The sequence below is a fragment of the Cervus canadensis genome, chromosome 1, assembly GCF_019320065.1.
Source record: "Cervus canadensis isolate Bull #8, Minnesota chromosome 1, ASM1932006v1, whole genome shotgun sequence".
Taxonomy (NCBI): Eukaryota; Metazoa; Chordata; class Mammalia; order Artiodactyla; family Cervidae; genus Cervus; species Cervus canadensis.
In genome coordinates, this window is record NC_057386.1 from 45,631,451 (window position 1) to 45,658,864 (window position 27,414).

A 27,414-nucleotide genomic window follows, 5' to 3' on the forward strand; every position below is an offset into this window, starting at 1 on the left:
GGAGTGCGCAGACTAGAGAGTTAGCCCAGAAGCCTGCTGAGACTGAAGATAGGGAGGCTGGGGAGCTGGTTCCTTCTCCAGGAATCCCAGCTATTCTTGGCCGGCCAGCGGGAGCTCCTGGAATGCTTCGTGTGTGGCCAGGACAACGGGGCCATTGTGAGCACCGGGGCTCTCCCAGGCTGCAGAGGCCCCCAGTGCCTGCAGCAGCCAGACCTCCAGAGAGGCCCCTGTCCTCCTGCGGCCACACAGGGTTCTCCATCTGGCCTGGAGGGTGAGTGGGCGAAGGACATTTTGCTTTTTGAGGAGAGCGGCAGGCCCCCTCTGTCACAACTATACACACGCACAGCTCACTGGGCCTGGGCTAGGACAAAGAACATGGTTGCCCCCTCCCCAGCATCCACATCCGCCTGCTCTCACCCGACACCGGTCCAAGGAAGCTGCTCCCCTGCTCCAAGTCCACCCGCTGGGAGCACATCTTTATTCCCACCCTCCCCCCAAAAAATAACAGGGCCCAGCAGGTCTACATTGGTCTCCTTGTTCTGGGTCCTGACTCCCCTGAGGTTTGAGACTCTGGTACCCAAACCATACAAGCTTCCTGGTGGCAGGGCCTCTGATTAAATAAGACACAGTTCTCTAGGGACCAAGTCAGGAGGTCCTGAGGGGAAGGGACAGCCTGGGAAAGTGTCCCAACTTCTCCGCTGAGTTTGGCAGCCTTCCTGGTTGTCCAGTACTGTGGCCTCGGGGACAGGTACTGCACCTTTGGGGCAGAAGCATAATCCCCAAGGCCTGGGGAGGAATGAGTCCCTGGGGAAAGGGTCCATGGGGTCTGGGACCCTTTTTAGCTTCTCGTTGAGTTGATCCCACAATGGTCAATGTCTCGGGACTTCCCTGGTGGTCCAGTGGTTAAGACTTCGTGCTTCCTCTGCAGGGGGACAGGGGTTTGATCCCTGGTTGGGAAATGAGATCTCGAATGCAGTGTCTTGACAGCACAAAGACATCCTCCAGGGAACAAACACAGACCACCTTTCTTGCCCGGGCTTCTGTGGGGAGGCTCAGAGGCTTGTCTGCCCTTGGAGCAAGGGACACACATTGGCCATGAAGGCACTCACTAAGAGGTGGGGGCGTCTTCAGAACAGGGCGCCCCCTGAGTTGGTGTGCCAGCAGCCCATCCAGGGCAGCTCTGTGGCCCAGCGGCCTGAGGTGGTTGTCTGGAGTTTGGCCTGGTCGAGGCGCCAGTAGCGGTCGTCCCTGAAGAAGATGATGGAGCCGTCCGGCCTGGGCAGGGCGCCGCTGACCTCCTCCGGGATACCGCCCCAGTCCTGCAAGCCTCGGGGGTAGTAGGGCTCCACCTGCAGCCCCCCTCGGGCCAGCACGTAGTAGTGAGTGCCTTTGAAGAGGACAAGGCGGCGCAGAGGAGGGAAGAAGAAGGCAGCATCGGGGTGACGGGGCAGGCCCCCGGCCCGGCACAGCTGTGGGGAGCCCCACACTGGCTTGGGGCCCCGGAACTTCCAGCATCGACTCCCTGTGGGATGTCGGAAGGGCCAGGGTGAGTTGGCAGCTCTCACCCTCTGGCTCTGTACCCCACCCCTGTCCCCCCACACCCCTACTCGGCATCAGTTGGAGCCCAAGGTGGTTAGTATTCACGATAACCAAAATGGACCAGTGATAAATCGCAGAGGAGGAACTGCTGCAGCCTCAACTTCCAGCAGGTGTCGGCAGAGGGCGGGGAGCGCTGAAGGACGCCCCCCGCCCCCCCCCCCCCACACACACTCCCCTGGCAGGAAGCACGCCCCCTCCCGGGTGAGGAATGGACTTCCCTCAAGGCCAAGGGCTTCCTCCAAGGCCATTACTACCAACAGTCCTGTGGGGGTGGGGATTTTTGTTTCGATCACTACAGTATCCCAACACCTCCAACCCAGTGTGCAGAAGGCACTCAGGATTGGTCGAATCAATGAATAAACACTATGTTCTCATGTCATACACTGCACATTCCTCAGATTAATCCTCCTTAATTCCTCACATTAATCCTCCTTTCCCAACAAGGCTGAGGGATTCTCTTCCCCATTCAACAAATTCAAGCTCCAAAAGCGGTGCTGGAGAAGATTCTTGAGAGTCACTTGGACTGCAAGGAGATCCATCCAGTCCATCCTAAAGGAAATCAGTCCGGAATATTCATTGGAAGGACTGATGCTGCAACTGAAGCTCCAATACTTTAACCACCTGATGCGAGGAGCTGACTCATCAGGAAAGACCCTGATGCTGGGAAATACTGAGGGCAGGAGAAGGGAGTGACAGAGGAGGAGATGGTTGGATGGCATCACCGACTCAAGAGACATGAGTTTGAGCAAACTCTAGGAGATAGTGAAGGACAGGGAAGCCTGGCGGGCTGCAGTCCATGGGGTCACAAACAGTTGGACATGACTTGGCGACTGAACAACAACGAGTTAATTGACAGGCCCAGCCTCACACAGCTAGGCTTCTAAAGAAGCTTCATTCTTCTGCTGTATTGCAGAGCTCAGAGCTGTCCTCTGCCTCCCTCGTCTCTGAAGTGCTTCCACCCTCTCTCCTGGGACAACCTTGGCACCTGTGTCCCCCAATCCATCACTAAAGGAAGCTCCTGGGAGAGTTCCTGGGGCCGCAGGTTCAGATTGCAATCGAGACTCCTCCCCTCTTCTGACCTTGGGTAGATTCCTCCCCTGCTAGGACTCAATTTTCTCATCTGCCCCAGGGCTGGTACCTTTGAAGAAGTAGAAGTCTCCATCCTCCAATGACACGGCGGCTGCCTCGATGTGGGGGGGCAGCCCCGCCCACCTTTCCCGCAGTGGGCGGGGCTCTGAGACGTTGCCGTCAGCTGTCACCTCCCAGAACTGATTCCCTTGAAAAACGTACAGGCGCTGTTGTCCGTCTGCCCGGAGCCAAGAGAGAGTTGAGGAGTGACCCTCAGCCTTCTGCTTTCCTTCCATGGGAGGTGCTTCCCTAGAGCCCAGCTTCCCAAACTGATGAGAGGACCCAGCAGAGAGGATGCTGTGTGCACAGCTGGGACAGAAGCGAAAGTGCAGGAGGGAGCAGGGTTTTGCTTGGCGTGGGCTTGCTACCCTGAGGAGTGCTTGTGACTTGGGATTTCTGGATTTTATAATTGCCACCCTCCCAACCTTGTACTTCAATTCCGGAGACCCTTGAAGATGCTGGGGGGAGGAAAGAAGAAAGCGAGGCGCCGGTGGGACCATCTTACCTACAGTGATGGCATCGAAGGAAGAATGGCAATATTTAGGACCTCGGGTTTCCGGGCGCCTTCCCTGGAGTCTGAGGGGGTCCCAGGCCTCAAAGTCAGTGAACAGCTTTCCCGGCAGCTGGATGGCCACTGAGCCCCCCTGGGGCTTCCCTTGGTGGGGGGAGGAGGAGGAGGAGCAGGGAAGCAGGAAAGAACACACACTGGTTGTGGGGTGGGGTGTCGAGAGCTCAAGACCTCCCCCTTGGTTCATTTCATTATCTGACAGGCGCAGTGAAGGAGAGCAGGGGTGGGTGGTGGGGGTTAAGAGTTATCCTTGGTTGTTGGTGTTAACTATAGCACCAAACTCAGAAGTCCTCTTTCCTATCCCACAGTCTGTGAATGGGTGAAACTGGAGTGGGGAAACAAACAAGGGTTTGGAACTAGGATGGGCAGAGGGTCCTCTTTCCTGAGTCCTGGACAATGCAGAGAGTAGGAGCGCAGAGTTCGGGGGCCCAGGCTGTGATGATGACCGCAGTGATAATTACATCGCTGCACTTCTGAGAATGAGGCAGAGTCCAACAAGCTTAGAATGCGGCCTCAGTTCCTGAATCCTGGCCTCTGCACCTTCCTAGCTGTGTGACCTTGGACAAGTTACCTAACCTTTCTGAGCCCCATTCTCTTCATTTGCGGATAAAAAGATACTTACTTCTTGGGTGTGTTAAGTGCCTGGCCCACGGTAGACACTCAAGAAATATCAGCTGCTATTATTATGTTTATGTAGATTTCTTGGGCTACAAAGCATGTTCATAGGCACTAGAACAACAGCCCTGTGGGGGTAAGCAGGACCTAAATTATCCCCCCTCTCCTTTTTTTTCTTTAAAGGTAAAATGGAGGATTCTTTGTTTTTTTTTTTTTTTTTTTTAGTTGGAGGCTAATTACTTCACAAAAATGGAGGATTCTAACAGAGGAAATGCTTTGCCCATGAGCAACTGCTAGTCTGATATGAAATGGAGACTTGATCCCAGGGATCCTGGCCCTGTCCACTGCCCCTACGTACTCAGGGACGCAGCTCCCCAGGCCGAGGCGAGCCTTGGGTCCAGATAAGTCTCCGGGCAGCAGCACGGGTCAGTTCATTCTGGGGAAGACCTTGTCTAAGTCCACCGCCAGGCAGAGACCCAGGCTCGGGGGCGAGGGGCAGGGGGTTGGGTGGGAAGAGTGGGCATCAACGTCACGGAGGCTAAAGTTTGGGAGAGAGCCACTGGAGCTGGGAGCAGGAGTGATGGGGGGGTGGGGGTTGGTGGAGGCGTATGGGAGGAACTGCGCAGCCGGGGGTTGGGCAGGAACAGACAATTGGAACGCAGAGGAGAGCTGTGCCCAGGGGGTCAGGATGCTGGAAATAGGCGTAGGGAAGCAGCAGAGCGGGAGATGAGGTTTTTCAGATCTAAGGGGAGCCTGAAGCTACAGATCGGAAAGGACCAGTGATGGGCAAGCCAGTTTCCTGCGCTTAGGATGGGGGATCCTCTTTGAAGAGCCGGCGTCCGAGCCCTGGGGGTCCCGGGTTGGGGGTGGGGGGCGCAGGGGGCGGGTAAGGGAGCAGGGGCGTGCGCGCCGGAGGCTCTCACCATACAGGTTCTGCACCGCCAGCACGTCGTCCCAGCTGAGCAGCGCGTCGCGGCCCAGCCTCTTGTAGTACGGCGCCATGAGCGCGCGCGGCGCGGCCGAGTGGGTCAGGCCTAGCGTGTGGCCGATCTCGTGCGCCAGCACCACGAACAGGTTGCGGCCGCGCCGGCGGCTCAGGGACCAGCGCTCGTCTCTGTCGAAGTGCGCTTCCCCGCGGCGGGGCAGGAAGGCGTGCGCCAGGGCGCCCCCTGCAGGCGGCGCGGCGGGTCAGGGGCAGCCGGCGCCTCCGACCCCCACCCCCAACCGCCCCGCGCAAACGCCGTTGGCTTGGGTGTGGGTGCTTTTCTGATGGGTGATTTCCCTCCTAATTGAGTCTGGCAGAGGCGGAAGTGTGGAGCAACGAACAGATGACTAGGCTGTGGGTCTGGACGCCTCGGAGGCAGCGTGGTGTGCAAAGAGCATGGGGCCAAACTGCCTGGCTTGCAATCCTGGTTTTAACCATTTATCCTAGCTGCTGTGACCTGGGCAGATAGCTCAAGGCCTCTGTGTCTTAGCTTTTAGATCCGAGAAATGAGAATGTTGACTAAGAGAGTCGATCCTTGCAGGGCTGTTCTGAAGATTAAAAAGGGATGTGTGCACAGCCCACAGGGCTTCCCAGGTGGTGCTAGTGGTAAAGTACCTGCCTGCCAATGCGGGAGACATAAAAGACATGGGTTCGATTCCTGGGCGGGGAAGATCACCTGGAGGAGGGCATAGCAGCCCACTCCAGTATTCTTGCCTGGAGAATCCCCATGGGCAGAGGAGCCTGGAGGACTACAGTCCATGGGGTCGCAAAGAGTCGGACACGTCTGAGCACACCACACAGTATATGTGTATGTCACATGTAATACTTAGAGCCTACTGTGGGTAATAACTACTACTTATTTTCGAAGAGATCTAGGATTAGGGATCAGTGGTTACCCCAAAAGGGGGCATAATGAGACTTCTGGGGGTGTTGGTAATGTTGTTTCTTCATCTAGGTGCTGAGTGTGTTTATGGGGAGGTATAGGCTTCCTTTTTAAGAAGTATATATAGGGGAATCCCCTGGCAGTCCAGTGGTTAGGATTTGACTCCTATCAGAGATCTAAGGTAACTAAGAGCCTGCATGCCTCTGAGTGCAGCCAAGAAATAATAGAAAAGAAAGAAAGAAAGAAAAAAAACTTGCATTCATTTGTTCTTGCCTTCCCTCTGCCAGGGCCCTCTGTAGGTCTCTGCTTCCCTGCTTGTAATAGGCGTGAGCAGAGGGAGATGGGCTGGATCAGTCATTGTCAAGCTTATAGCCGGGCCCAGATGCAGTTTTGTAGTTTCTAGAGCCCTACCCCCTCAGAATTCACTTTCCCCAAGGGTCAGAAAACAGCACTGCAATGATGCTGGCTTAGAAGCCCATTGAAAGTCCTTCTGATATGGCCTTCTTGGAACCCAGGCCAGCAGGGACTGACAAAAGTTGGGGGGTTACCATTAGAGGGAGCCTCCTGGGGCATGGAGAGCTGGCCTGAGGAGGAATGTGTGTGTGTGTGTGTGTGTGTGTGTGTGTGTGTGCACGTGCTAAGTCATGTCTGATTCCTTGTGACCCTATAGACTGTAGCCCGCCAGGCTCCTATGTCCATGGGATTCTCCAGGCAAGAACACTGGAGTGGGTTGCCATGCCCTCCTCCAGGGAATCTTCCTGGCCAGGGATCAAACCCACATCTCTTATGTCTCCCGGATTGGCAGGTGGATTCTTTACCTCTAGTGCCAACTGGGAAGCCAGTGTAGGAGGAGTATTTGCTTCTAATTTTGAACATGCCTCAAGTTGTTTTGACCCATGTAAGCCCTTACTGTGTAACTCTCACCATGATCCTGGAAGACAGATGGGCAGGTTTCAAAGGGAGAAGACATAAACGCAAATGAACACCAGTTTCAAATCAGAGAGCTGACTCCCAGTCCAGCGCTGTCTTAGCAACCAGACTATCAGCGTCTCATGGCGATATTGTGGGTGAAGGGAGTTACATGCAAGCACATGTGAGTGGTACATGTGGATTCGTGTAAAGCCTGGATTTCTCCCAGTCCTACCCTGGGTCCCAGGAGCAGGGCTTGGAAGTGGGTTTTGCTCTGAGTGGGCTTGATGGAAAGTAGGAGGGTGCAGGGGAGGTGGGGGCCCAAGTTCCCAGGCCACACAAGGGCTTAAGTCCTGAAGGGGTCTAATGAGGTCTCCTTGCCTCCCTAGCGGAGAGGAGATACACAGATAACCTGTATTCAGGTCATGAAGGCCAGTGCTGGGCAGACTGGGATGAGGGCAGTTTACATGATAACTAAAGGGCAGTAAGCCTTTAGTTTTGGGACCAAACAGAAGAGTCTGGGCTGTGAGTGTGTGAAGCAGTTGGCATGGAGGGAATAGAATGTCCCTTGCCCTGCATCCGTGACTGTGCTGTGGGTGGTGGGAGAGTAGGGATGGAGTTGTGGTGGCCTCCAGGTGTTTTTAGAGCCTTGGTCTGAGGGAACATCCACTCCTGGAGAACGAGAGGCACCAGCCTGATAAGAGGCAGGGTATGGAGGAAAGGACCCCAGGAGGTTCTCCCAGTAGAGATAATACTCCTTAGAGTTTGCAAGACACTTTCCATGCAGAACCTCATGTGACCAACCCTTCAGCCACGCGGCACCTAAGAGAGCAGGGACCACTGTTCCCATTCTACAGGTGGGAAGACTGAGGGTTCTCTGGAGGGGGCTGCAGCCTGGCCAAGCCTACAGGAGGAGCGAACCCTCCACTGCCTTCTCTCCAGACTGCCTTTCCTAGTTGGGGTTCCCTCCTGCCCTGCAGGAGAGAGGCTCGGCGTCAGCACCTGGGCCATCGAAGGCGTTGCTCAGCCCGTCGTTGTGGTCCCCTTGGAAGAAGGCGAGGCGGATGTCAGCGGGGCCCGTGGCCGAGGCCTCCCAGAACTCCAGCGCCGAGACGTTGCTCCACAGCTGGAAGGCGGCACGCACGGCCCCCCGGACTGCGGGCTCAGGCAGGTGTTGGGGCCAGTTCACCAGGCGGTAGGAGAGATGCCGTTTGTACCACTTGTTGCCTGCCACCCAGAGAGGCTGCGTCAGTCACAGCTGCTGCGGAGCCTCGGGCTGGCCCCGTGGACCCTTTTGATAGGGAGATTGGCCCTCCCCCGGGAAGTCCATGAACTGGTGAAGGAGACACAGCCTTGGCCCCGGGAAGCCCCCCATCGGTGGAGGCACTGATCTCAGACTGACAAAGCAACCCTTGTCTTGCACAGCCCCTGGTCCAGTGGCTTGGCCCGCGGAGGCCCCCGTGTGATGGGGGCTGTGGAGCCTCGACTCAGGAAGGATCCCCAACCCCAAGGACTCTCGGGTCTGGGGTCACCTTCCCCACTGTCTGGACCAAGCTTGAACATTGAGCCGCGCCTCTTGCTGGTAGCGGATCCCAGCCACTGCCTACCATGTGGGGGCAGAGGAAGGGGGGCCATGGGGGCCGCACCTGCGACTCCCCTCTCCCCGCTCCTCTTCCCCACCCCTCTCACTCTTCTGCTGTCTCCCCTTCCCCATGCCCCCGGGCCTGCTGCTGACAAGAGACCACAAGGCGCATTTATTTGAGGTCCTTCTCTGCCCCCCGGCCCTCCCCCCTCACTTCCTCAGGGACTCTGCAGAGCTCTGAGGTGAAAACAAATAAGAACAAAGGGTGTGTTTTGTCACTGACCAAGAGAAATTTTTCCATTTCCACTCAGTGAAGAGTTCCTTTGCCCCCAACTGCAGTTCCTCCCAGAGGCTGGAGACTCTGGCCTCTTGCCCGAGTCCCCACTCAACCAAGTCCCTCTGCAGCTCATCGGTCACCCAGGACCAGGGTGCTCAGAAGATCCAGCTCTCAGACTTTTTAATGGGCTATTTCTGAGCTCTGCAGGCTCAGGGACTGAGACTGTGACCCCCAAGTGGAAGACTCGCAACTCAGAGGCAGGACTCCTGGGAGTGCACGAGAATCACGTTGTCTTAATCACATTGTCTTTTGGGTCTCAGTGTCCTGAGCTATGGTAAAGAACCCACCTGCCAATGCAGGAGACATAAGAGATGCGGATTCGATCCCTGGGTCAGAAAGATCCCCTGGAGGAGGGCATGGCAACCCACTCCAATACTCTTGCCTGGAGAATCCCATGGACAGAGGAGCCTGGTGGGCTCCAGTCCATGGGGTCGCAAAGAGCTGGACACGACTGAAGCGACTTAGCACTCACACATGTCCCACATGGACCAGACTTCCTGCAGCATGGGTGATGAGTGGGCAGGGCGGGCCTGCCTGTGTTGGAGGACAGCCCCCTCTCTCCTCGGAGGGGGGACCAGGTGAAGGTTCAGACCTCCTGCCCTTTTGTCCTGGGGCTGTCCTTGCCTGAACCAGGCAGAAGGCGTGAAGTCATGGGTGTTCGGCCATCTCCTTATCCACCTCTCTGCTCTGTTTTGCAGAGACTGAGACCAGGAGGAAGGGACTCAGAATGAGTGAGTCGGGACTTCCCTGGTCATCCAGGAGTCAAGACTCTGCCCTCCCCACACAGGGGCATGGGTTCGATCCCCGGTTGGGGAACTAAGATCCTGAACTTGGCACGGCATGGCCAAAAAAACAACAAATAAAAACAGAAAAAATAAAGATAAAATCTCTTAAGAAAAAAAAAAAAAATGAGTGAGTAGTGGAGCTTGGCCCTGAGCCCAGGCCCGACACTGATAAGCAGGCACATTGGCTAAGACTCAAGGCATAAATTTGCCTAAACATCGCTTCTTTGTGTCACAGCAGGGGCCCTGCAAGAGCTGAAATTCTCCTGAATTCTCTGGAGAGCAGAAGAGCTGAGTGCCCTTTCCCTCCTCTCCACCCCTCCACGCCCCATGGCAGGCGGGGAGGGACTGTCCCTTCTCCTACCCCCATGCCAAGCTCCAGGCAAGGCAAGGCTGCCTCCTGGGACTGTAGGGCCTGGCAGCCACCCAACCTCTCCCAGCCAGTGAGCAACCCTCAGGGAGGGCACAGGGAAGGATCTAAGGATGGGAGGGGGCCCAGGAGAGCAGAGGAAGGCCTGGAGTCCAGAGGCGCCGCCTGAGGCTTCACTCTGTGCCAGGAAGCTTCTCTTTGACAAGTCTTCACTGGGCTGGGCTCCTCCCCACCCTGCTATGGGTAAGCCACTCTCAGACTCTCTCCCCTCCACCTTCAAGCTTCTAGAAAAGTATGAAGCAGCTCCTTCTGCCTTTTTGCAGCGAGGGGAGCCCCTCACTCCGTGGGCAAGAAGTGGGGAGGCTAGGGGTGTCCTGTCCGCTTACTGCCTATGAGAGGAGGACACGGGCATTGTCCTTAGGAGCGGAGCTGGGTGAGGGGCAGGGGAGCAAGGAACCACCGGACCAGCAGCCTGAGCCTTTACCCCCTGTCTTCTTCTAGGTGTGTGTTCTCAGAGCAGACCGGCCACTTTGGGCCCCCATCCCAAACTCCTCGCCAGGCAGGGCTGGTTTCCATGGTGACCCTCAGGCCACAGTAGCACCTGGCATCGCACCTCCTACACCTTTGCTCCAAAATCCAAAAGGGAGGAGGGAGGGAAAAAGAGACGGGGAAGGGCAGAGAGCTAGATTCCTTGCTTGGGAAGACCTTGAAGTCCTGATTCCCAACAGGGAACTGATATTATGGAGAGAACATGGGTTAACAATCCCAGTGCCTCTGCTTACAACCTCGAATATCAAATTATTTGAATCTTTCCAAGCCTCAGTTTCCTTACTTGCAAAGTGGGGTTGGTAAGACCCACCTCCTGGTAAAAGTGAAATAGCAAGTGGAAAAGCAACACAAAGCTGCCTGGCATGTGGTGGGTGCTCAGTCAATAGGCCGGCTCCTTCCTTTTATATCCCAGATACATCCCCCGGGGCCCTCACCTGCATCAGCTCTGGGAGGTTTCGGGAGCATTGAAAATCAGCCCTGTAAGCACGGTTGCCGGATTCAGCAAAATGAAAATATGGAACATCTAGTTCCATGTGAACTTTGGATAAACAGCGAATACCTTTTTTTTTTTTAGTATAAGTATGTGAAAACAAAATAATTACTTGTTGTTCATCTGAACTTCAAATTTAAATGGGCATCCTGTGTTTTATCTGGCAACCCTGGAGCCCAGCTTCATCAGTACAGCATTCATCCACATCATGGAAAGCCACTGGCCTAGAAACCCACATCATTTTTCATGCACCTACCCATGTTCTGGGGTTTTTCACATCTGGTGATCACTTAATCCTCCCAATGACAAGAAGGCTTGGCTACTGTGTGGCCCTGGGAGAGTTGCCCAAGCTCTTGATCCCTCATTTTCCCCATCTGTAAACTGAGGGTGATAAGGGGACCCATCTCATACGGTTGTTATTGAATAAAATGAGTTAATCCATGTAGAACCATGCTTGGTACATCATCAAGGCTCAGCAGCCCACCAGGCTCCTCTCTCCATGGAATTCTCCCGGCAAGAATACTGGAGTGGGTTGCCATCTCCTTCTCCAGGGTAACTTCCCAACCCAGGGATCCGATCCAGGTCTCTTGTATTACAGGCAGATTCTCTACTGTCTGAGCCACCAGGGAAGCCCATTAATGATTACATTCTCTTTCCTGAGGCATAGGAAGCGCTCAGTGCCTGCCACACCCACAGCTCCATTCTAGGGGACGTCCTCCCACCCAGGAGGAAAACTAAGTCAAGCTGCTATGGTGCATGTTGTGAACCAGAGGGAAATTCTCTGTCTAGTCTGGCCACTGCTGTCTGGACAGAGGGGGACAGTGTCACGCAATGAGATGGAGAAGGAGGTACCTTAGCATGGATTGATGTTCAAAAGGAATGCTCCAGGGCTTTTTACAATAGTGAAGACATGGAAGCAACCTAAATGTCCATCAACAGATGAGGGGATAAAGAAGAGGTACATATATACAATGGAATATTATTCAGCCATTAATAAAAATGAAATAATGTCATTTGCAGCCATGTGGATGGAGCTAGAGATTATCATACTGAGTAAAGTGTCAGAGAAGGAGGACGATCATATGGCATTCCTTGTATGTAGAATCTAAAAAGAAATGATATAAATGAACTTACAAAACAGACAGAGACAGCAAACTTATGGTTGCTGGGGAGAAAGATGGGGGGATTGAGACAGTTAGGGAGTTTGGGATGGACATGGACACCCTGGGGCTTCCCTGCTGGCTCAGCTGGTAAAGAATCCGCCGGCAATGTGGGAGGCCTGGGTTCGATCCCTGGGTTGGGAAGATGCCCTGGAGAAGGGAAAGGCTACCCACAAGGTAGCCAACAAGGATGCACCGTATAGCAAAGGCAACTCTGCTCAGCGTTACGTGGCAGCCTGGGTGGGAGAGGAGTTTGGGGGAGAGTGGATACATGTACATGTGTGGCTGAGTCCCTTCCCCTTCGCTGAAACTATCACAACATTGTTTATCGGCTATACTCCAATACAAAATAAAAAGTTAAAAAAAAAAGAATGCTTCAAATTGGATGTGGTACATAGACTCCACCAGTTCCTCCCTTGGGGCTTGCCTGGAGGCTGCATCCCTGTGCTCAGGTCACGCCCTGAGCGCCCAGGAGGCATCGCTTCAATTCTCTGGGACACGGGCTCTAGCCTGGACGTGTTGCTATTGAGACTGTCTGGGGCCCCATTTTCCACTGCATTCTCACGACAAGTCCCTTCCCCTTGGTAATCAGGGCCTCTCCTTTACAGATATTTCAGATACAGCCCAGGTCACACAACTAAACGCAGAGCCCCAGATCCATCCAGGGATGTTGCTCCAACTCACACTGCTCCTCCATTCTGCCTCACCCTTCCCCTCCGCTGTCCAGAAGCATGGGGGGCTGCAGAATATGCTGACTCCAAGCACATCTTGACCGCAGAGTCCAGACCCCCATGGCTCCTCTCTGTTCTACCAGGAATGCATTTGGGCAGTACCGGGCACCTGGAGGGGCCGCACGTGTGGACACAGTGGAGCCGGATTGGCAAACACCTGGAAACACCCGTCCTCCGACAGCTGAGGGGAACGGCCCACAGTTTCCTTACAAATCAGCTAAGAAATAAAAAAACCAGCATGCCTTCTGTTCTGTTCCTAATGGGTATTGTCAGCCAAAGTCGTTCATGCAAATTAAAAGAAGCAATGGCCCTAAGTGCCCATAGTAAAATTAATAATAGATGAGAACCTGACTGAGCAACCTCGTCTTGTTAGAAATCTTGAAAACTGCAAAAAACTGATCAGAAAAAATTAGACTTAGTACAGACAAGACGTTAAAATTACACAGTCAAACTTGTTATTGACAAAGAATTGACAAGAACCGAATTTTCTTTATAAATCTTAGTTCTATAACATCTGATCCTGGAAGACTGGATTTGGACAAACAAGGAGAAAGTTGAGGAGGAGAAAGAAGGGAAGAAAAACCCCAGAACTACACAAGGAGATGTACAACGGCAAAAACTGTAACGTGAAAATGTGTAAAACAGACAAATTCAAATAGTCGGGAAGGAGGTTGACCACTGTTGCCAACAGCTGGCAGGCAGGGGAATGGGACAGACTGTTTCCTTGTTGGGATGGGGTTTCTTTTTGAGGTGATGGAAATGTTCTGAAATGAGATTGTGGTGATGGTTGCACAATGCTGTGAATATACTAAAAATCACCGAATTGTTCACTTTAAGTGGGTAAATTGTATGGTAAGTGAATTGTATTTCCATAACACTGTAAAAAAAAAAATGTGTCATGGCCAAAATAAAACTGATCGATAACTCACATCTTTGTTAAATAATTCTTATGAAAAAAGAATCGATTCAGATGAAAATGACTTCAGTCAAATATAAAAGAAAACGGCGATGGTTTAACTGCCATACATAGCAAATTGATCAAGGAATTAAGTGGGCTTGATGTGGTTTGCTCTGGAAAATACCTGCACAACGAAAGTTCATCAATGTAGGCATCATTCTGGTTTAAATGTCTGTGCTCACAAACATGAGCTTTGGGTTAAGAGGTCCCAGTTGCCCTCCCTAAGGAAGAGAGGTTATTGACAGAGCCTGGTCCGAGGCCGAGAAGTATTTTTCTGGCTACTGGGGAATTCCAGCCCACCTAGATTTTAACAGTACTCACCTTGCCTTGCAAAGCGTTTCTTACGCCTCATTTTGGCCCGGTGTCCCGAAAAGAGGGCGCTGACTCTCTCAGCCCAAGGCATCTGGCTGTCAGTATCTGCCACCCCGCAACGGGGCCGCGTCATCTGACGCAGGGTGGCGGGGTCCAGCACCCCACTGATGGGCAGCTGGGAAACCCACTGGAACTCCCTGTTAGGAGGAATTGAGATAAAGGACCACAGCGGGAGGCTGGCTGGTGCAGGGGAAGGCAGGGAGCTTCTCTGGAGATAGCAGGCGGTGGGGGGCAGGGGAGGGAGCCATGAGCCTGACCTGCTGCACACAGTTGGGAGACCAGCCTTTCAGCAGGAAAGCAGAGGTGACCCGAGCTTTTGCACGCCAGCATCACCAAGTCTTCCACATCCCTCTGCCTTACCTGATGGCATTACTGAATCGCGTGGAGGAAGGACTACTGGGGACCTGGTCACTGAGATATCCATACTTCTCCAGGAATGCCTGGGGGAGAGACGAACATCAGCTTTCCTCACAATGTAGCATCCTTTCCCCTTCCTGAGTCTCCCAGGATCCATGGCACAGACTTCACGTCCAGGCTTATCCTCATTCCCAACTGGGTCTATGAGCTATAGCAGAGAGAATCCTGGCATCAGAGTCAGAACCTGGACTCAGTTCCTGGCCACCACTGATGAGCTGGATATAGTTCTTTTTTTAAATTGATTTATTAAAACAATTTATTGTTTATTTACTTGGCTGCACTGGGTCTTAGTTGTAACACGCAGGATCTTTAGTTGCCATATACGAACTCTTAGTTTCAGCATGTGGGATCTAGTTCCCTGACCAGGGATCAAACCCAGGCCCCCTCCACTGGAGCACAGAGTCTTACGCACTGGACCACCACGGATGTCCGTGGATGTAGTTCTTGGAGGCCAATGGAGAGAAGTGTGGGACTCACTGCCCATACCTATCACCAGTCCAGCCCCTCAGATGAATGAGGCACTGGGCTCCCTGTTTGCCCTTCTCATGGATAAAGTCCCATCAATGGATTAAAAAAAAAATGCCACCTCAGCTCCTGCATTCTTATATAGACACATTGACTCTTCATTTTACCCCTCTTTGCTATGTTACCTATCCAGAAACAATTTTCTGTCTTTCTTGTTCTCTTTGCTGTATTTCTTAACTCAGATCAACTCCAATCATAGCCGTTGCTTCAAGGAAAAGGTACAAGTTGGGAACAAAACCTCACTAAGTAAGCAGCCCATAAACCTTTGCAGGTATCCCACCTCCTTTTTGTGGATTTCATTACCTCGATCTCCAGCAACCTGTACATCCTCTTCTCAACACAGCCCTGTTCCATAAGGAACCCTCGTTCTAGACAAACTCTTCCCAAATCCATTTGATTGTTCTTCTATGCTAATTTATTGGTATTTCAGCACGATTGTTTCCCTCTTTTTCTTTGCAAGTTGGTGGTGGTTTAGTCGCTAATTCGTGTCCGAATGACCCCATGGACCGTAGCCTACCAGGCTCCTCGGTCCTTGGAATTTCCCAGGCAAGAATACTGGAGTGGGTTGCAGTTCCCTTCTGCAGTCTGTTTGCATAGGTACACTGTTTGGGGTTGCACCTTGGATTAAAGGAGTTCTAGGGGTTTAATCTGGAAGACTATGGCTCAAACTAGTGTGGCATTATAGAGTAAACTCTGGGCTTGGAATCAAGAATCTCTTCCTCACCATGACTCTACTGGGTGGCCAGGGACCTCTCTGAGCTTCCATTTCTTCACCCACAGTGTGAGAACAGAAATAACCCCATCGGATTCTCAGAAGGATTAAATACAGCAGTGTCCATCTAGCATAGTTGTCTGGTATATAGAGAACACGCAATGCACAGTTGATCTGGCTGATCGACCTTAATGGGGAAATCAACAAGAGACTTTCGGAAGGCAACCCCTCTACGAGACAGGAAGTGCTTTAAACAAGGCAGTTGTGCCTCTGTTAATCAGGCCCTCTATCTCAGACTTGCCTCATGCCAGCCAGGTGCCTGGTTCTCGTCCGTGCCTCTTCCCTCTCCCCTGGGGAGGGTGGACAGAGTGGCTTTCTACAGGAAGCCAGGGAGGAATTAATGTTTCCCTAGAAGTGGTTTTGCTGAGTGAGTGACCTGGGAGAGACTGAGTCACAGGCTAACAGGCTGGCACTCCCTGTGTCCCTCCCCCCAAACCCACCCAGCCCTTATCAGGGAGTTGGCTCTGGTTCTGGAACTACGAAGCCTTGGACAGAGCGGGAGGGGAGAGGGGAAGTGGGCTAGCAGCGTCTCCTGTTTCCTGGCTGGGCTGCCAGCGCCTGGTACTTCTGGCAGGCAAGGTGGGTGGAGGGCAGGATGGGGCTGGAGGCTTTTGCAGGGGTCTATCAGAGGGGAAGTCCTGGGCTGCCTGGTCTCTGGGAATCTGTGGGTTGCAAGGCAGAGCTGAATTTCCAGCAGGCAGAGCGTGCAAGTATCCAGGACACCAGCCAAGAGACACCGAAAGAATGAGTAAAAGAAATGTTAAGAATCTGACACTTTCTACTTCCATAAAAGCACAGAAATATTATAATGGGGATTATCAGGATTTCAGAACTCCCTTATAGTTATTCTATGTTTAGTATGCATGCCTGCTTAGTCGCTTCAGTCATGTCCCACTCTTTGCAACCCCATGGATGGTAGCCCGCCAGGCTCCTCTGTCTGTGGGATTCTCCAGGCAAGACTACTGGAGTGGGTTGCCATTTCCTCCCCCAGGGGTGTTTAATATGCACATATTTTAAAATATTTTAGTTACAGGCAGGGGCCCCTTAATACTGAGTGTCCTCAAGTTCTGTCGAGTGGAGGGAGGCCCACATCTCAGGGTGAGGAGGAGGCACAGCTGAGATGCCCTCTGCTCCTGAAGGCCTCCCTCACCCCCTTCTGTGTGCCCCTTTGCCCTGCCTCAGTTTTCCTCCTGCAAAGCTGAGAGAAACTCCCCTCTCTGCCTGGGAGAAAGAGTAGGGGTGCAGGGCTGGAGGGGCTTCCCAGGTGGCGCTGAAGAACCCACCTGCCAACGCAGGAGACAAGAGATGCAGGTTCCATCCCTGGCTCAGAAAGATCCCCTGCAGGAGGGCATGGCAACCCACTCCAGTATTCTTGCCTGGAGAACCCATGGACAGAGGAGCCTGGCGGGCTGCAGTCCTTGGGGTCACAAAGAGTCAGACACGACTGAAGCGACTTTGCATGTACACACACAGGTGGCAGCGTGGCCGAGAGACCCCAGGAGAAAACGCAGGCCTGGGGGGCTGTGCTGTGCACTCTCAGGGGCTCCTGAGCTGCACCTGGGGTCACCTCTGTCCCCCTTCACGGAGCCCACGCCCAGGTCCTCCTCCCTGCCTCGCAGTTCAAGCACCAGGTTTTCTCTCTGCCCTGTCCTCACCCCGTCATGTCCCCCACGGAGCCCAGGGCTGCAGCTGCAGGAAGAGGAAGCTGGAGGGCTGTGTGCCTCCGTGATTCACCCTCTCAGGTCTCAAAGTGTGTGCCAACCTGCCTCACCCACTCACTCAGGACGGGGGCCGCTTCCCTGGGGAGTCGCCTCCGTAAAGCCCTGGGAGCGGCTGTGGTGTCTGAGAAAAAGGAAAATGGTTCTCCCCGGACCCAGAAAGCTGAGAGGGATCAGAATTCCAGGGGTTCGAGTCCTTCATCTGTCCTGACTTGTCCTGGGAGGGTGTGTAGAGCCCAGCCCACCCAGTGCCTGAAGGAAGGGGAAGTCCTGGCCATTTCTGAGCAGGGCAAGACTAGCAGTGAGGTGTAGCAAATGAATCCCAGAGCTCTGAGTCATGAGCCGGGCAGGGCAGGAGCCCAGGACTGAGCACTTGAACTTTATTCTTGGTGCTGCGGAGAACTGTGTGTCCTTAAGCAAGTCCTGTGCCTCTCTGATCTCAGTTGCCTCTTCTATAAAACGAGGGCGTTGCAAGACCTCCCTGGTGGTCCAGTGGCTAAGACTCCATGCTCCCAAAGCCGGGGGCCTGGGTTGGATCCCTGGTCAGGAAACTAGATCCCACATGATGCAACAACGAAGACCCAGTGCAGCCAAATAAATAAATATTAAAAGAAATAAAGTGAGGGGATCGGATTAGCGCTAAGATCTACTCCAGTTCCTTCTATTATTGGAGTCTTGCTTCTGCAACTGATTAGCTGTGTGGACTATCCGACAGAGTTACTTACCCTCTCTGTGCCCCCAAATATAAAATGGGGTTAGGAATACTGTCTTATGCTTTTCACAGGAGCATTGTAAAAATCCAGTAAGAGGAAGCTTTGGGAAGGTTTTATGATAGTTGCTTCATTAAAAATGTTATTTTCCCCTTTACAGACACAGAACTTTATTGCTGGAAGGGACCTTTGGTAAATGAGTTGAGGAGGGACCAGCTCCCAGTCTCCTGTCCACAGAGTGGCTGGGACATCCTCCAAATAAAAAATTGCAAGGACTTCTTTGGTGGCCCACTGGTTAAGAATCTGGCTGACAATGCAGGGGACACCGGTTTGATCCCTGGTCAGGGAACTAAGATCCCACAAGCCACGGAGGAACTAAGCCCGTGAGCCACAACTAGAGAAAAGTCTGTGCACCGCGACGAATGACCCTGCATGCTGCAATGAAGATCCCACGTGTGGCAACTAAGACCCGATACAGCCAAAGAAAGAAATAATTTTAAAAAGAACTGCAGCAACAAATATGAAGCAAAGAACTTGGAAAATTGCAAAATGGCAAGCCCATGAAGAAACCGCATTGCTTTACCTATGATCTTTTCCTTCTTATATTATGTTCCCACTTGATTTTAATCTTTCTATAGTGACTCTGTGATTGTGCTTATCATCCAATACATCTGTAGCCCTATTAGCTAAGTCAAGATGCAGCGGGTGATAGCTGAGGTTCTGTCTTGGCCTGAGTGCTGCGGTGCTTCAGTTGTGTCTGAATCTTTGTGACCTTACAGACTATAGACTGCCAGGCTCCTCTGTCCATGGGATTCTCCAGGCAAGGATACTGGAGTGGGTCGCCATGCCCTCCTCCAGCGGATCTTCCCAACCCAAGGATCAAACCTGTGTCTCTCATGTCTCCTGCACCTGCAGGCGGGTTCTTTCCCACTAGAGCCATCTGGGAAGCCCAAGCCCTCTCTTGGCATGTCCCATGAATAAATATATTTTCTGGTCATCAGGACCACAGTGAGCTCCTGCCTATTGCAAAGTTTTCAGGACATCTCACTTTCCTTGAGCATCACAATTACCTTGAAAGAACATACGCAGGACAGTGTTACTCCCATTCTAAAAATGCAAAAAGTAAGTCTCAAGGGAGTACAGCGTCTCATATGCTGTGCTGTGCCTAGTCACTCAGTCGTGTCTGACTCTTTGAAACCCCACGGACTATAGCCTTCCAGACTCCTCTGTCCATGGGGATTCTCCAGGCAAGAATACTGGAGTGGCTTGCCATGCCCTCCTCCAGGGGATCTTCCCAACCCAGGGACTGAACCCAGGTCTCCCGCATGGCAGGTGGATTCTTTACCAGCTGAGCCATAAGGGAAGCCCACAGAGTCTCATTCTTGAATCCAAATTCTCAAAAACCTATCCAAGGAAGTCTTGTTACACATTTAAACAAGTGACTCAGATGCTTTAAAACCGAAGGATCAGGGTCCAGCCTGCTCTGGTCCCTGGGAGACGGTCCTCAGATTAAAAAAGGTAAAACTGGGGGCGTGTCTAGCTAGATTCCTTCTGTCTCCTCTGCAGGCAGGAGCAGAGGGAAGAGGCTGCTTAGCCAGGGAACTCCAACTTTCAAGAAAGAGGCTGGGGGAGGAGGGATTGGGATGGGGAATACGTGTAAATCTATGGCTGATTCATATCAATATATGACAAAACCCACTGAAAAAATAAATAAATAAATAAAGGAAAAAAAAAGAAAGAAAGAGGCTGGGATCACATCTCCCATGACATCCAAAGGGGCGATCTGACAAGCCACAGGTATTTGACAGCACTCAAGTATGTTCTTCACAAAGACAAACATCTGTTTCCAGAATTCATTGCTTTTGCTCTGACTTCTGGAACCTACTGAAGGCTTCAGGGCAGTGGGACCAGCTTGGCCCCTTTCCTTTATTTTGGGTGAAGACCTCCCCTTCTTTTCTGACTCCCTTCCTCTAATCCTCCTTTCCCTTGTCCCTGGTTCAATATTCACAAAGTTCTGTCTGGGTATAACCTAGATACCTCTTACCGTAATCCCCATGCTTTCTTTCACTTTCCATCCTTAAGGAAGTTGGAAAACATTAGCTGCCCACTCTCCAGCCAGATCCCATCTTGCATTTTTTTCTCATGTCAAATAACCAGACTGTATGGAGCCATGGTCCTCACTGGATGTGGGGTTAAGTTTAAGGCATAAAATAATGTCCCAACTTGGGGACTTCCCTGGTGTCCAGTGGCTAAGACTCCACACTCCCAGTGCAGAGGGCCTGGGTTTGATCCCTGGACAAGGAATTAAGATCCTGAATGCTGCAACTAAGACCTGGCACAGCCAAATAAATGTAAAAATATTAAAACAAAGAATGCACTAACGAAGGTTGTGTTTAGGGAAAGTTGTCCAACAGTCTCTCTCTTCTGGGTCTCTGCGTCCACCATCCAGCTTTCACTAGATGTCTTGTTTTTTTTCAGACTGGCTTGACAACTGCTTTTCCATCAACTCTCGGTCCTCTGAGACCCTGCAGAGCCTCTTGTGTACCCTGTGAGTCACAGAGAGGAGCTCTTGGGAACGACTTCCACACCCGGGCTTCTGGGTTTCTGACTCACATGAAGTCAGGCGAATGGCTCTGGGGTATGAGAAACAGACACTGCATCTGGGGGTGGATATTCCACAGAAGCCCTAAAGTCTCCCTGGAGAGACAAGTTACCCAGCTCCCTGATGCACCCGCGCACTGGGAGTAGCTACACAGATACGGAAGGCAGGTCCTGGACACACTGCCTGGTTGTTCTAAAGAAAGTCCAGGCAATGCATGGCAGACAGACAGATCCCTTGGGACAGTCTGTGCTGCCCCAGAACAGGACAGGGCCTGGCTAGGAATGGGAGGGGGAGCCGGGGTGGTGATGTCATTCATTAAGTCTCCGTCTGGCAACTCAGCAATGGAGGCGCTTCCTACTCACTCAGGCTGTGAGCGGCCCTGCTTTTCCTAAGTGGGCAACAATGACCTCGTTCACAATGCAGCTTTGTAAGCAGTCAGACCCCTCCCAGGCAAAGCCCACTCCGGAAAACCCTTGATTTCATTTCTTTGTGTGCACACGGGGACACACGGAGCCAGTCTTGCAGGGCACAAGGATATACACAGAAAAAAAAAAAAGAACATACACAGGACTGCCCTGGTGGTCCAGTGGCTAAGAACCCGCCTGCCAGTGCCCAGGATGAACCCAGGATGAACCCACATGCTTCGGGGCAACTAAGACTGTGCCCACAAATACTGAAGCCTGGATGCCCTAGAGCCGGTGTTCTAGAACAAGAGAAGCCACTACAATGAGAGGCTCTCGCACTGCAAATAGAGAGCAGCCCCCAGTCACTGAAACTAGAAAACGCCCACATGCAGCAAGGAAGACCTGGTGCAGCCAAAAATTTTAAATTAAAAAAAAAAACTGCACACAGAGACATCCAGATGGATAGACATGGACACAGGAAGATGAAACGTACACACACATACACGCAGAGGCATGGGCATACAAACATACCAAAGTTAAAGAACGTTAGTGCTGGAGAGACTCTTAAAAGTCACTTAAGAAATGTAACTCCTTCATTTTACAGAAAAGGAATCTGCAGAGTGGAGAAGGGAAGTGACAAGCTTAAGATCCCATGGCTTGTTTCCGCTGTGCCTCTCCTGCCATCTCCAGAACTCTGACCTTTGCCTATGAGCTCAGCAGGACTGCTGGGCTTTGTTTGGGATCTGGCTCCCTGCACTGTGGTCAGGGAGCTGGGGTGATCAGGAGGCTCACTTTGTGCGGGTTCCTGTCTGTGGATGGTTGTATTTCCCTAAATGATCACAATACCTCCCATTCCTGTGCTCTCCTTACGATGTGACTGCAACACCCCTCCCGCCAATTGTGGGATTTCAGTTCCCTCCCCTCCACCTGGGGCTTGGGGCTCCAGTCAGTGGAGTAGAGCAGAAGTGATGCTATGGGAACTTCCCTGGTGGTCCAGTGGATAAGACTGCGTGCTCCCAACGCAGGGGGCCCGGGGTTCAGTCCCCAGTTGGAGAACTAAGATCCCACATACAAAGCCCATGTGCCACAACTTCTGAGCCTTCTGAGCCTCGTGCACCACAACTAGAGAAGCCTACACACCACAACACAGAGCTCGCGCACTGTGAGGAAGACCCAGCTCAGCCAAAATAAAAAAGTCTTTTAAAAAAAAGAAGTGATGCCATGCAACTTCTTAGTCTAGGTCACAAAGACATGACACCTTCTGCTTCTCTTACTCTTCTCTCTCTCTCAACACTCAGTCTGGAGACCTAGCTACCATGTTTAGAGATAGCCCAAACTAGCCCACCAGCAGAGACCACCACGTGGAGAGGAACTGAGGCTTGCAGCTGACAGCAAGCAGCAGCTGCCAGACAGGTGAGTGAGCAGCCTTCAGATGGTTCCATCTCCAGACACTGCAGAGACAGACAAGCTGCCCTCATGGGCCTTGTTTGAAATTCTAACCCACAGTAGCTACAAACACAATAAATGGTTCTTTTACTTCACTGAATTTTGAAGTAATCTATAACATAGCCATAGTATCTGCAATACCATCTCTTAGGAATTATAGCCTTGTTGTCAAATGCTGAAAACAGTTGCCTTACATATTTTGTCCTGTGTTACTGCTCTAGGGGACTAGTCACCATGCCGGGACTTTAACGTGAAGCTCTGTTTCCCTGGTGGCTCAGATGGTAAATAATCTGCCTGCAATGCTGGAGACCTGGGTTTGATCCCTGGGTCAGGAATATCCCCTGGTGAAGGGAGTGGCAACCCACTCCAGTATTCTTGCCTGGACAGAGGAGCCTAGCATAGAGAAGCCTGGTAGGCTACAGTCCAGGGGGTCACAACTTTCTAAGATAACACCAACAAGAACAACATTGAGAGCAATTTTCTTTGATAGACTGTTTTCTACATACTAGGCACTGTGCTGAGCCTAGAATGCATTTCACATACATTATCTCATGAAACCACACCAAAATCTTGTGGAATAGGCATTACTAACCCATATTACAGAAAAGAAAACTGAGGCTTATAGAGTTTAAATAATTTACCTGTGGTTTTTTGTACACAGGTCTGTCTGACACTGAAGCCCATGCAATTGATCATATACAGAAACACATATATACATTCCAACATGACACAATGTGCATATATATTTATGCATATAGGGACCACACCTATTGCACATTTCACGAGTTCTTCATGCTTTTAAAAATATCTCTTGTTCTCAGAGGTAACAAAAAAATCTCCTTCCTTCAATTATGTTAAATAGATGGAAAGAGACTCAGTCTGCTAGATATGTTTCCCAAGCACACCCAAAGATGAAATTCTCTCCATCTGGGGCCACCACAAGCATGGGCGGCAGAGATACGGTCTCTATTCTTCTGCCAAGGATTGTCTGGGACCTGGACTTGGGAGGAGGTGGGGTGGACTCTTAACAAGACTTGGCTTGGTCCACAGAAGCCTTCTCCTGGGGCCAGAAGGACTCTGCACTTGATGTTGTAAGACACTAAAGTCAGAGAAACAAAGTGATTCTCGAACGTGCAAAAGTAGAGAGCACAGAGCAAGAGACCAGGGCTTGGAAGGGGAGGGAGAGAAGGCGTTGGGGAGAGGACCCTCGTGGAAGCAGGGCCATCTCCAAATATTTCAGAGCAGTGACGGGAGCCGGCTGTGGAAGGCAGAGCGGTGCAGAGGTGGCCCTCCTCATTCTGCAGGGTTCTTACATTTGGAGATTCTCCCTCTTCTGGGGGAGGGGAGTGGGGATACTGAGAAGCTTGCATCTGGCAGTTTCAGGGCAGGAATGATGCTATTAGAGGAGTAAGAGTCTCAGGGCAGAGTGCTGGACTCAGTCATTTAAAACTAACTTGGATCCCTACTCCTTAAAATAGCAGAGACTTCAGTTCTAATCCAGAGAAGAGATAAAAAACACGGAGATGCTTCTATGGGGAAGAAAGAAATGAAACTGGTATATATTATTACAATCACCTTTATATAGACGATAGACGCCCCCAATTCATCTCTACTTCCACTTCACAAAAAGTTCCCCTTGTGCAACCTACACCAAGCAGTTGAGTCCAAGGGAGGAAAATGAGATGGGAAATCTTTAAGGGTCACTTCCACCTCCCCACCCACCTTTCTAGGGCTCAGTCCTGAAACATTGTTTAAAGCTCCTTAGAAACAACTCAAAGAGTATGCTACTCTTGGGGCTTCCCTGGTGGCTCAGGGAATCAGGAATCTGCCTGCCAAGGCAGGAGACACGGGTTCCATCACTGATCCAGGAAGATCCCTCATGCATGGGAGCAACCAAAGCCCCTAGGCCACAACTACTGAGCCTGAGCTCTAGAGCCTGGGAACCGCGCAACAACTGAAGCCCTTCGCACCCCTCCGCTCTCTAGATCCTGTACTCAGCAACAGGAGAAGCCAAGGCAATGAGGAGAAGCCGGCACACGACAACTAGAGCGCAGCCCCGCTCCCCAAAACTAGAGAAAAGCCCGGCTCAGCAAGGAAAACCCAGGGAAAGAAGACCCAGCCAAAAGCAAATAAATAAAAATTATTATTATTATTTTTAAAAAGAATATGCTACTTTGGGGGATTCCGCCACGGTCCAGTGGTTAGGACTGCATGCTTTCACTGTCAAGGGCCGAGGTTCAGCCCTTAGTTGAGGAACTTAGAACCCACATGCCAGGCAAAAAAAAAAAGAAAAAAAAAGTGTGCTACTTTTACCCATTTTACAGGTGGGAAACTAGTTCTGAGCTGGGGCGCCCACTTGTCTCAGCTGGTCAGCGGCAGCACCAGCCCAGGGAGGCAGAGCTCTTCCCCGTGCCTCCGGTCGGGGCCAGCCAGCGGTACCCTCTCCCCACCGGTCTGGGAGTCTCAGGAGCGTCTGATCCGGGAGGGCTCTGGGCGTCCGAGGAATGAACTGCTAAGTCTCCCCAGCCTAGGCAGTGAGGGACAGTGGCTGCGCTCCAAACTGGGTGTGGGAGGCCCCTCCCCCTCAGTTCTTGCCTGTCTATCCCATTTTATCGCCGACCCCTTCCCCGTGTCCTGGGAACCCGGTGCGGATCCGCGTGTGCGTGTGGTTCCAGCCCTGGCTTGGGGGCTCGGGATGGGGTGGGAAGGAAGAGAAGGCTGCCCCCGGCTCTTCGCGTGCAGGTGTGAAGGGTTCGGAGGACAAGGGAGGGTCACGCCGACGGTCAGCGCGGATGGGACGGTTGGGTGGCCTGACTGCAAAGTTCGGGCCGGTCCCCAGCGCGCAGACCCTCTCCGGCCGGCTTTCACCGCGTACCTCCGCCTCCCGGCGCAGCTCCCGGCCTACGCGCTGGGCGTCCAGGCCGCCCCACAGCAGCAGCGGCAGGACACGGAGCAGCAGGCCGACCCGCGCGGCCATGTAGCCGCAGCCCCTGCGCGGGGCGCCGGGCACCGGGCGCGGGGCAGCCGGCCGTCGGTCCGCCGCGCCCCGGCCCCGGCGGACGCTCCAGCGGTGCGCCGGCCCAGTGCCGAGGGGAAAGTCGCAGGGCCTCGCCTGTTTCCCGGCTCCGAGCGCCGGGCGGTTCCTCCCAGCGCTTCGTCGCGAGCCGGCTTCGAGGTAGTCCAGCCCTGCAGTGCCTGCCCACGGATCCAAGCGAGGGCTCCGGACCTGGAGGCGACGGAGTGGGGAAGACGGGGCGGGTCCCGGGCACTCCGGCCCCACCCACCCGGCTCGCCTCCTGGAACGCGCCGTTGTGTTAACAAGCGCCTCTTCCGCAGGCGGCGTGGCCTCGCCCCGCGCGGATCCGGACTCTCTGCGGAGGGCAGGGGAGGAAACGTCTTCTCCTGGCGCTTGTGGCTACCTAAGACTGCGAGGAAGAGGGATTCTGGCCTACTCGAGGGTCATCGATTGTTTCAGCCGGGCCGACGGGGACGGACGCCCTGGGGTGTGAGAGAAGGAGCCCTGGACTGGGGTCCGTTCAGTTCAGTCGCACAGTCGTGTCCGACTCTTTGTGACCCCAGCACGCCAGGCCTCCCTGTCCATCACCAACTCCCGGAGTTTAAGACTTGAATTTGAGCTCCAGATGGGAATCCTGCCTCAACCACCGGCAGCTCGCTGTGTGGTCTTGGGCAAGTCACACACCCTCTCTGAACCTACTTTTTTCTCAGCAGTAAATGAAGATAATAAGTATAGCGATGTCATGTGATAATAGGGAGCATTTAATGAGAGAACAATGACCGTAGATAACGGAGCAGCGTACCTGGCGCCATGAAGTCCACGTTTTATAAATGGTAGGCTGCAGCTTATGACTTTATGACTGCAGAGGTCCGTTTTGTCTTTAATAAGATGAGCGTGAATGATATTTAGTTTGCAAAGTCGCCTGAAGATCGAGAAAATGTGTAAAATGCCTAGCTGAACATATCCCACACAATTGCAGTAAGGGTTGAGAGATGATTTATGTGAAAAGCTTAGTCAAACTCGTAGTAAGCCAAAGTAAACTCTTTTTATTATCTGCCTTAGTGACTGCGGACAGGTTACTGTCTCTCTTCCAGGCTCAGTTTGCTAACCTGTAAAAAAAAAAAAAAAAAAGTGTCTAGTCAAAGTTGTGGTTTTTCCAGTAGTCATGTATGGATGTGAGAGTTGGACCGTAAAGAAGGCTGAGCGCGGAAGAATTAATACGTTTCAACTGTCAGTTCAGTCAGTTCAGTCGCGCAGTCGCGTCCAACTCTTTGCGACCCCATGAATCACAACAGCACGCCAGGCCTCCCTGTCCATCACCAACTCCCGGAGTCTACCCAAACCCATGAACTGTGGTGTTGGAGAAAACTCTTGGGAGTCCCTTGGACTGCAAGGAAATCCAAGCAGTCCATGCTAAAGGAAATCAGTCCTGAATATTCACTGGAAGGACTGAAGCTCCAATACTTTGGCCACCTGATGCGAAGAACTGACTCACTGGAAAAGACCCTGATGCTGGGAAAGATTGAAGGCAGGAGGAGACGACAGAGGATGAGATGGTTGGATGGCATAACCGACTAGATGGACATGAGTTTGAGCAAGCTCCGGGAGTTGGTGAAGGACAGGGAATCCTGGCATGTTGCAGTCCACGGGGTCGCAAAGAGTCGGACATGACTGAGCGACTGAACTGAACTGAAAAAGCAAATGGTACAATGATACCCACCACTGGGGGTCGATGTGGGGTTTAGATGAGTTAATGTGCGTAAAGGTAATTTGAAATCATTAAGAT

At 52.4% G+C, this 27,414-nt stretch overlaps 1 protein-coding gene across 2 annotated transcripts; it reads right to left on the reverse strand.

Moving 5' to 3' along the window:
* Positions 1 to 449: 449 nt before the first annotated feature.
* Positions 450 to 25,893, reverse strand: MMP28 (matrix metallopeptidase 28). 2 transcript variants are annotated; one of them, XM_043481129.1, is made up of 8 exons: positions 25,488 to 25,893; positions 14,379 to 14,458; positions 13,968 to 14,155; positions 7,690 to 7,914; positions 4,834 to 5,079; positions 3,233 to 3,382; positions 2,738 to 2,875; positions 450 to 1,522 (listed from the first exon to the last, which is right to left on the reverse strand). In XM_043481129.1, exons 1-8 carry the CDS (start codon positions 25,587 to 25,589, stop codon positions 1,128 to 1,130), a joined length of 1,524 nt encoding a protein of 507 aa, XP_043337064.1. In that variant the 5' UTR covers positions 25,590 to 25,893; the 3' UTR covers positions 450 to 1,127. The 2 variants fall into 2 exon arrangements, with proteins under 2 accessions (XP_043337064.1, XP_043337055.1); XM_043481120.1 differs by having other exon boundaries at positions 2,738 to 2,905; positions 25,488 to 25,889.
* Between the last annotated feature and the right edge of the window lie 1,521 nt (positions 25,894 to 27,414).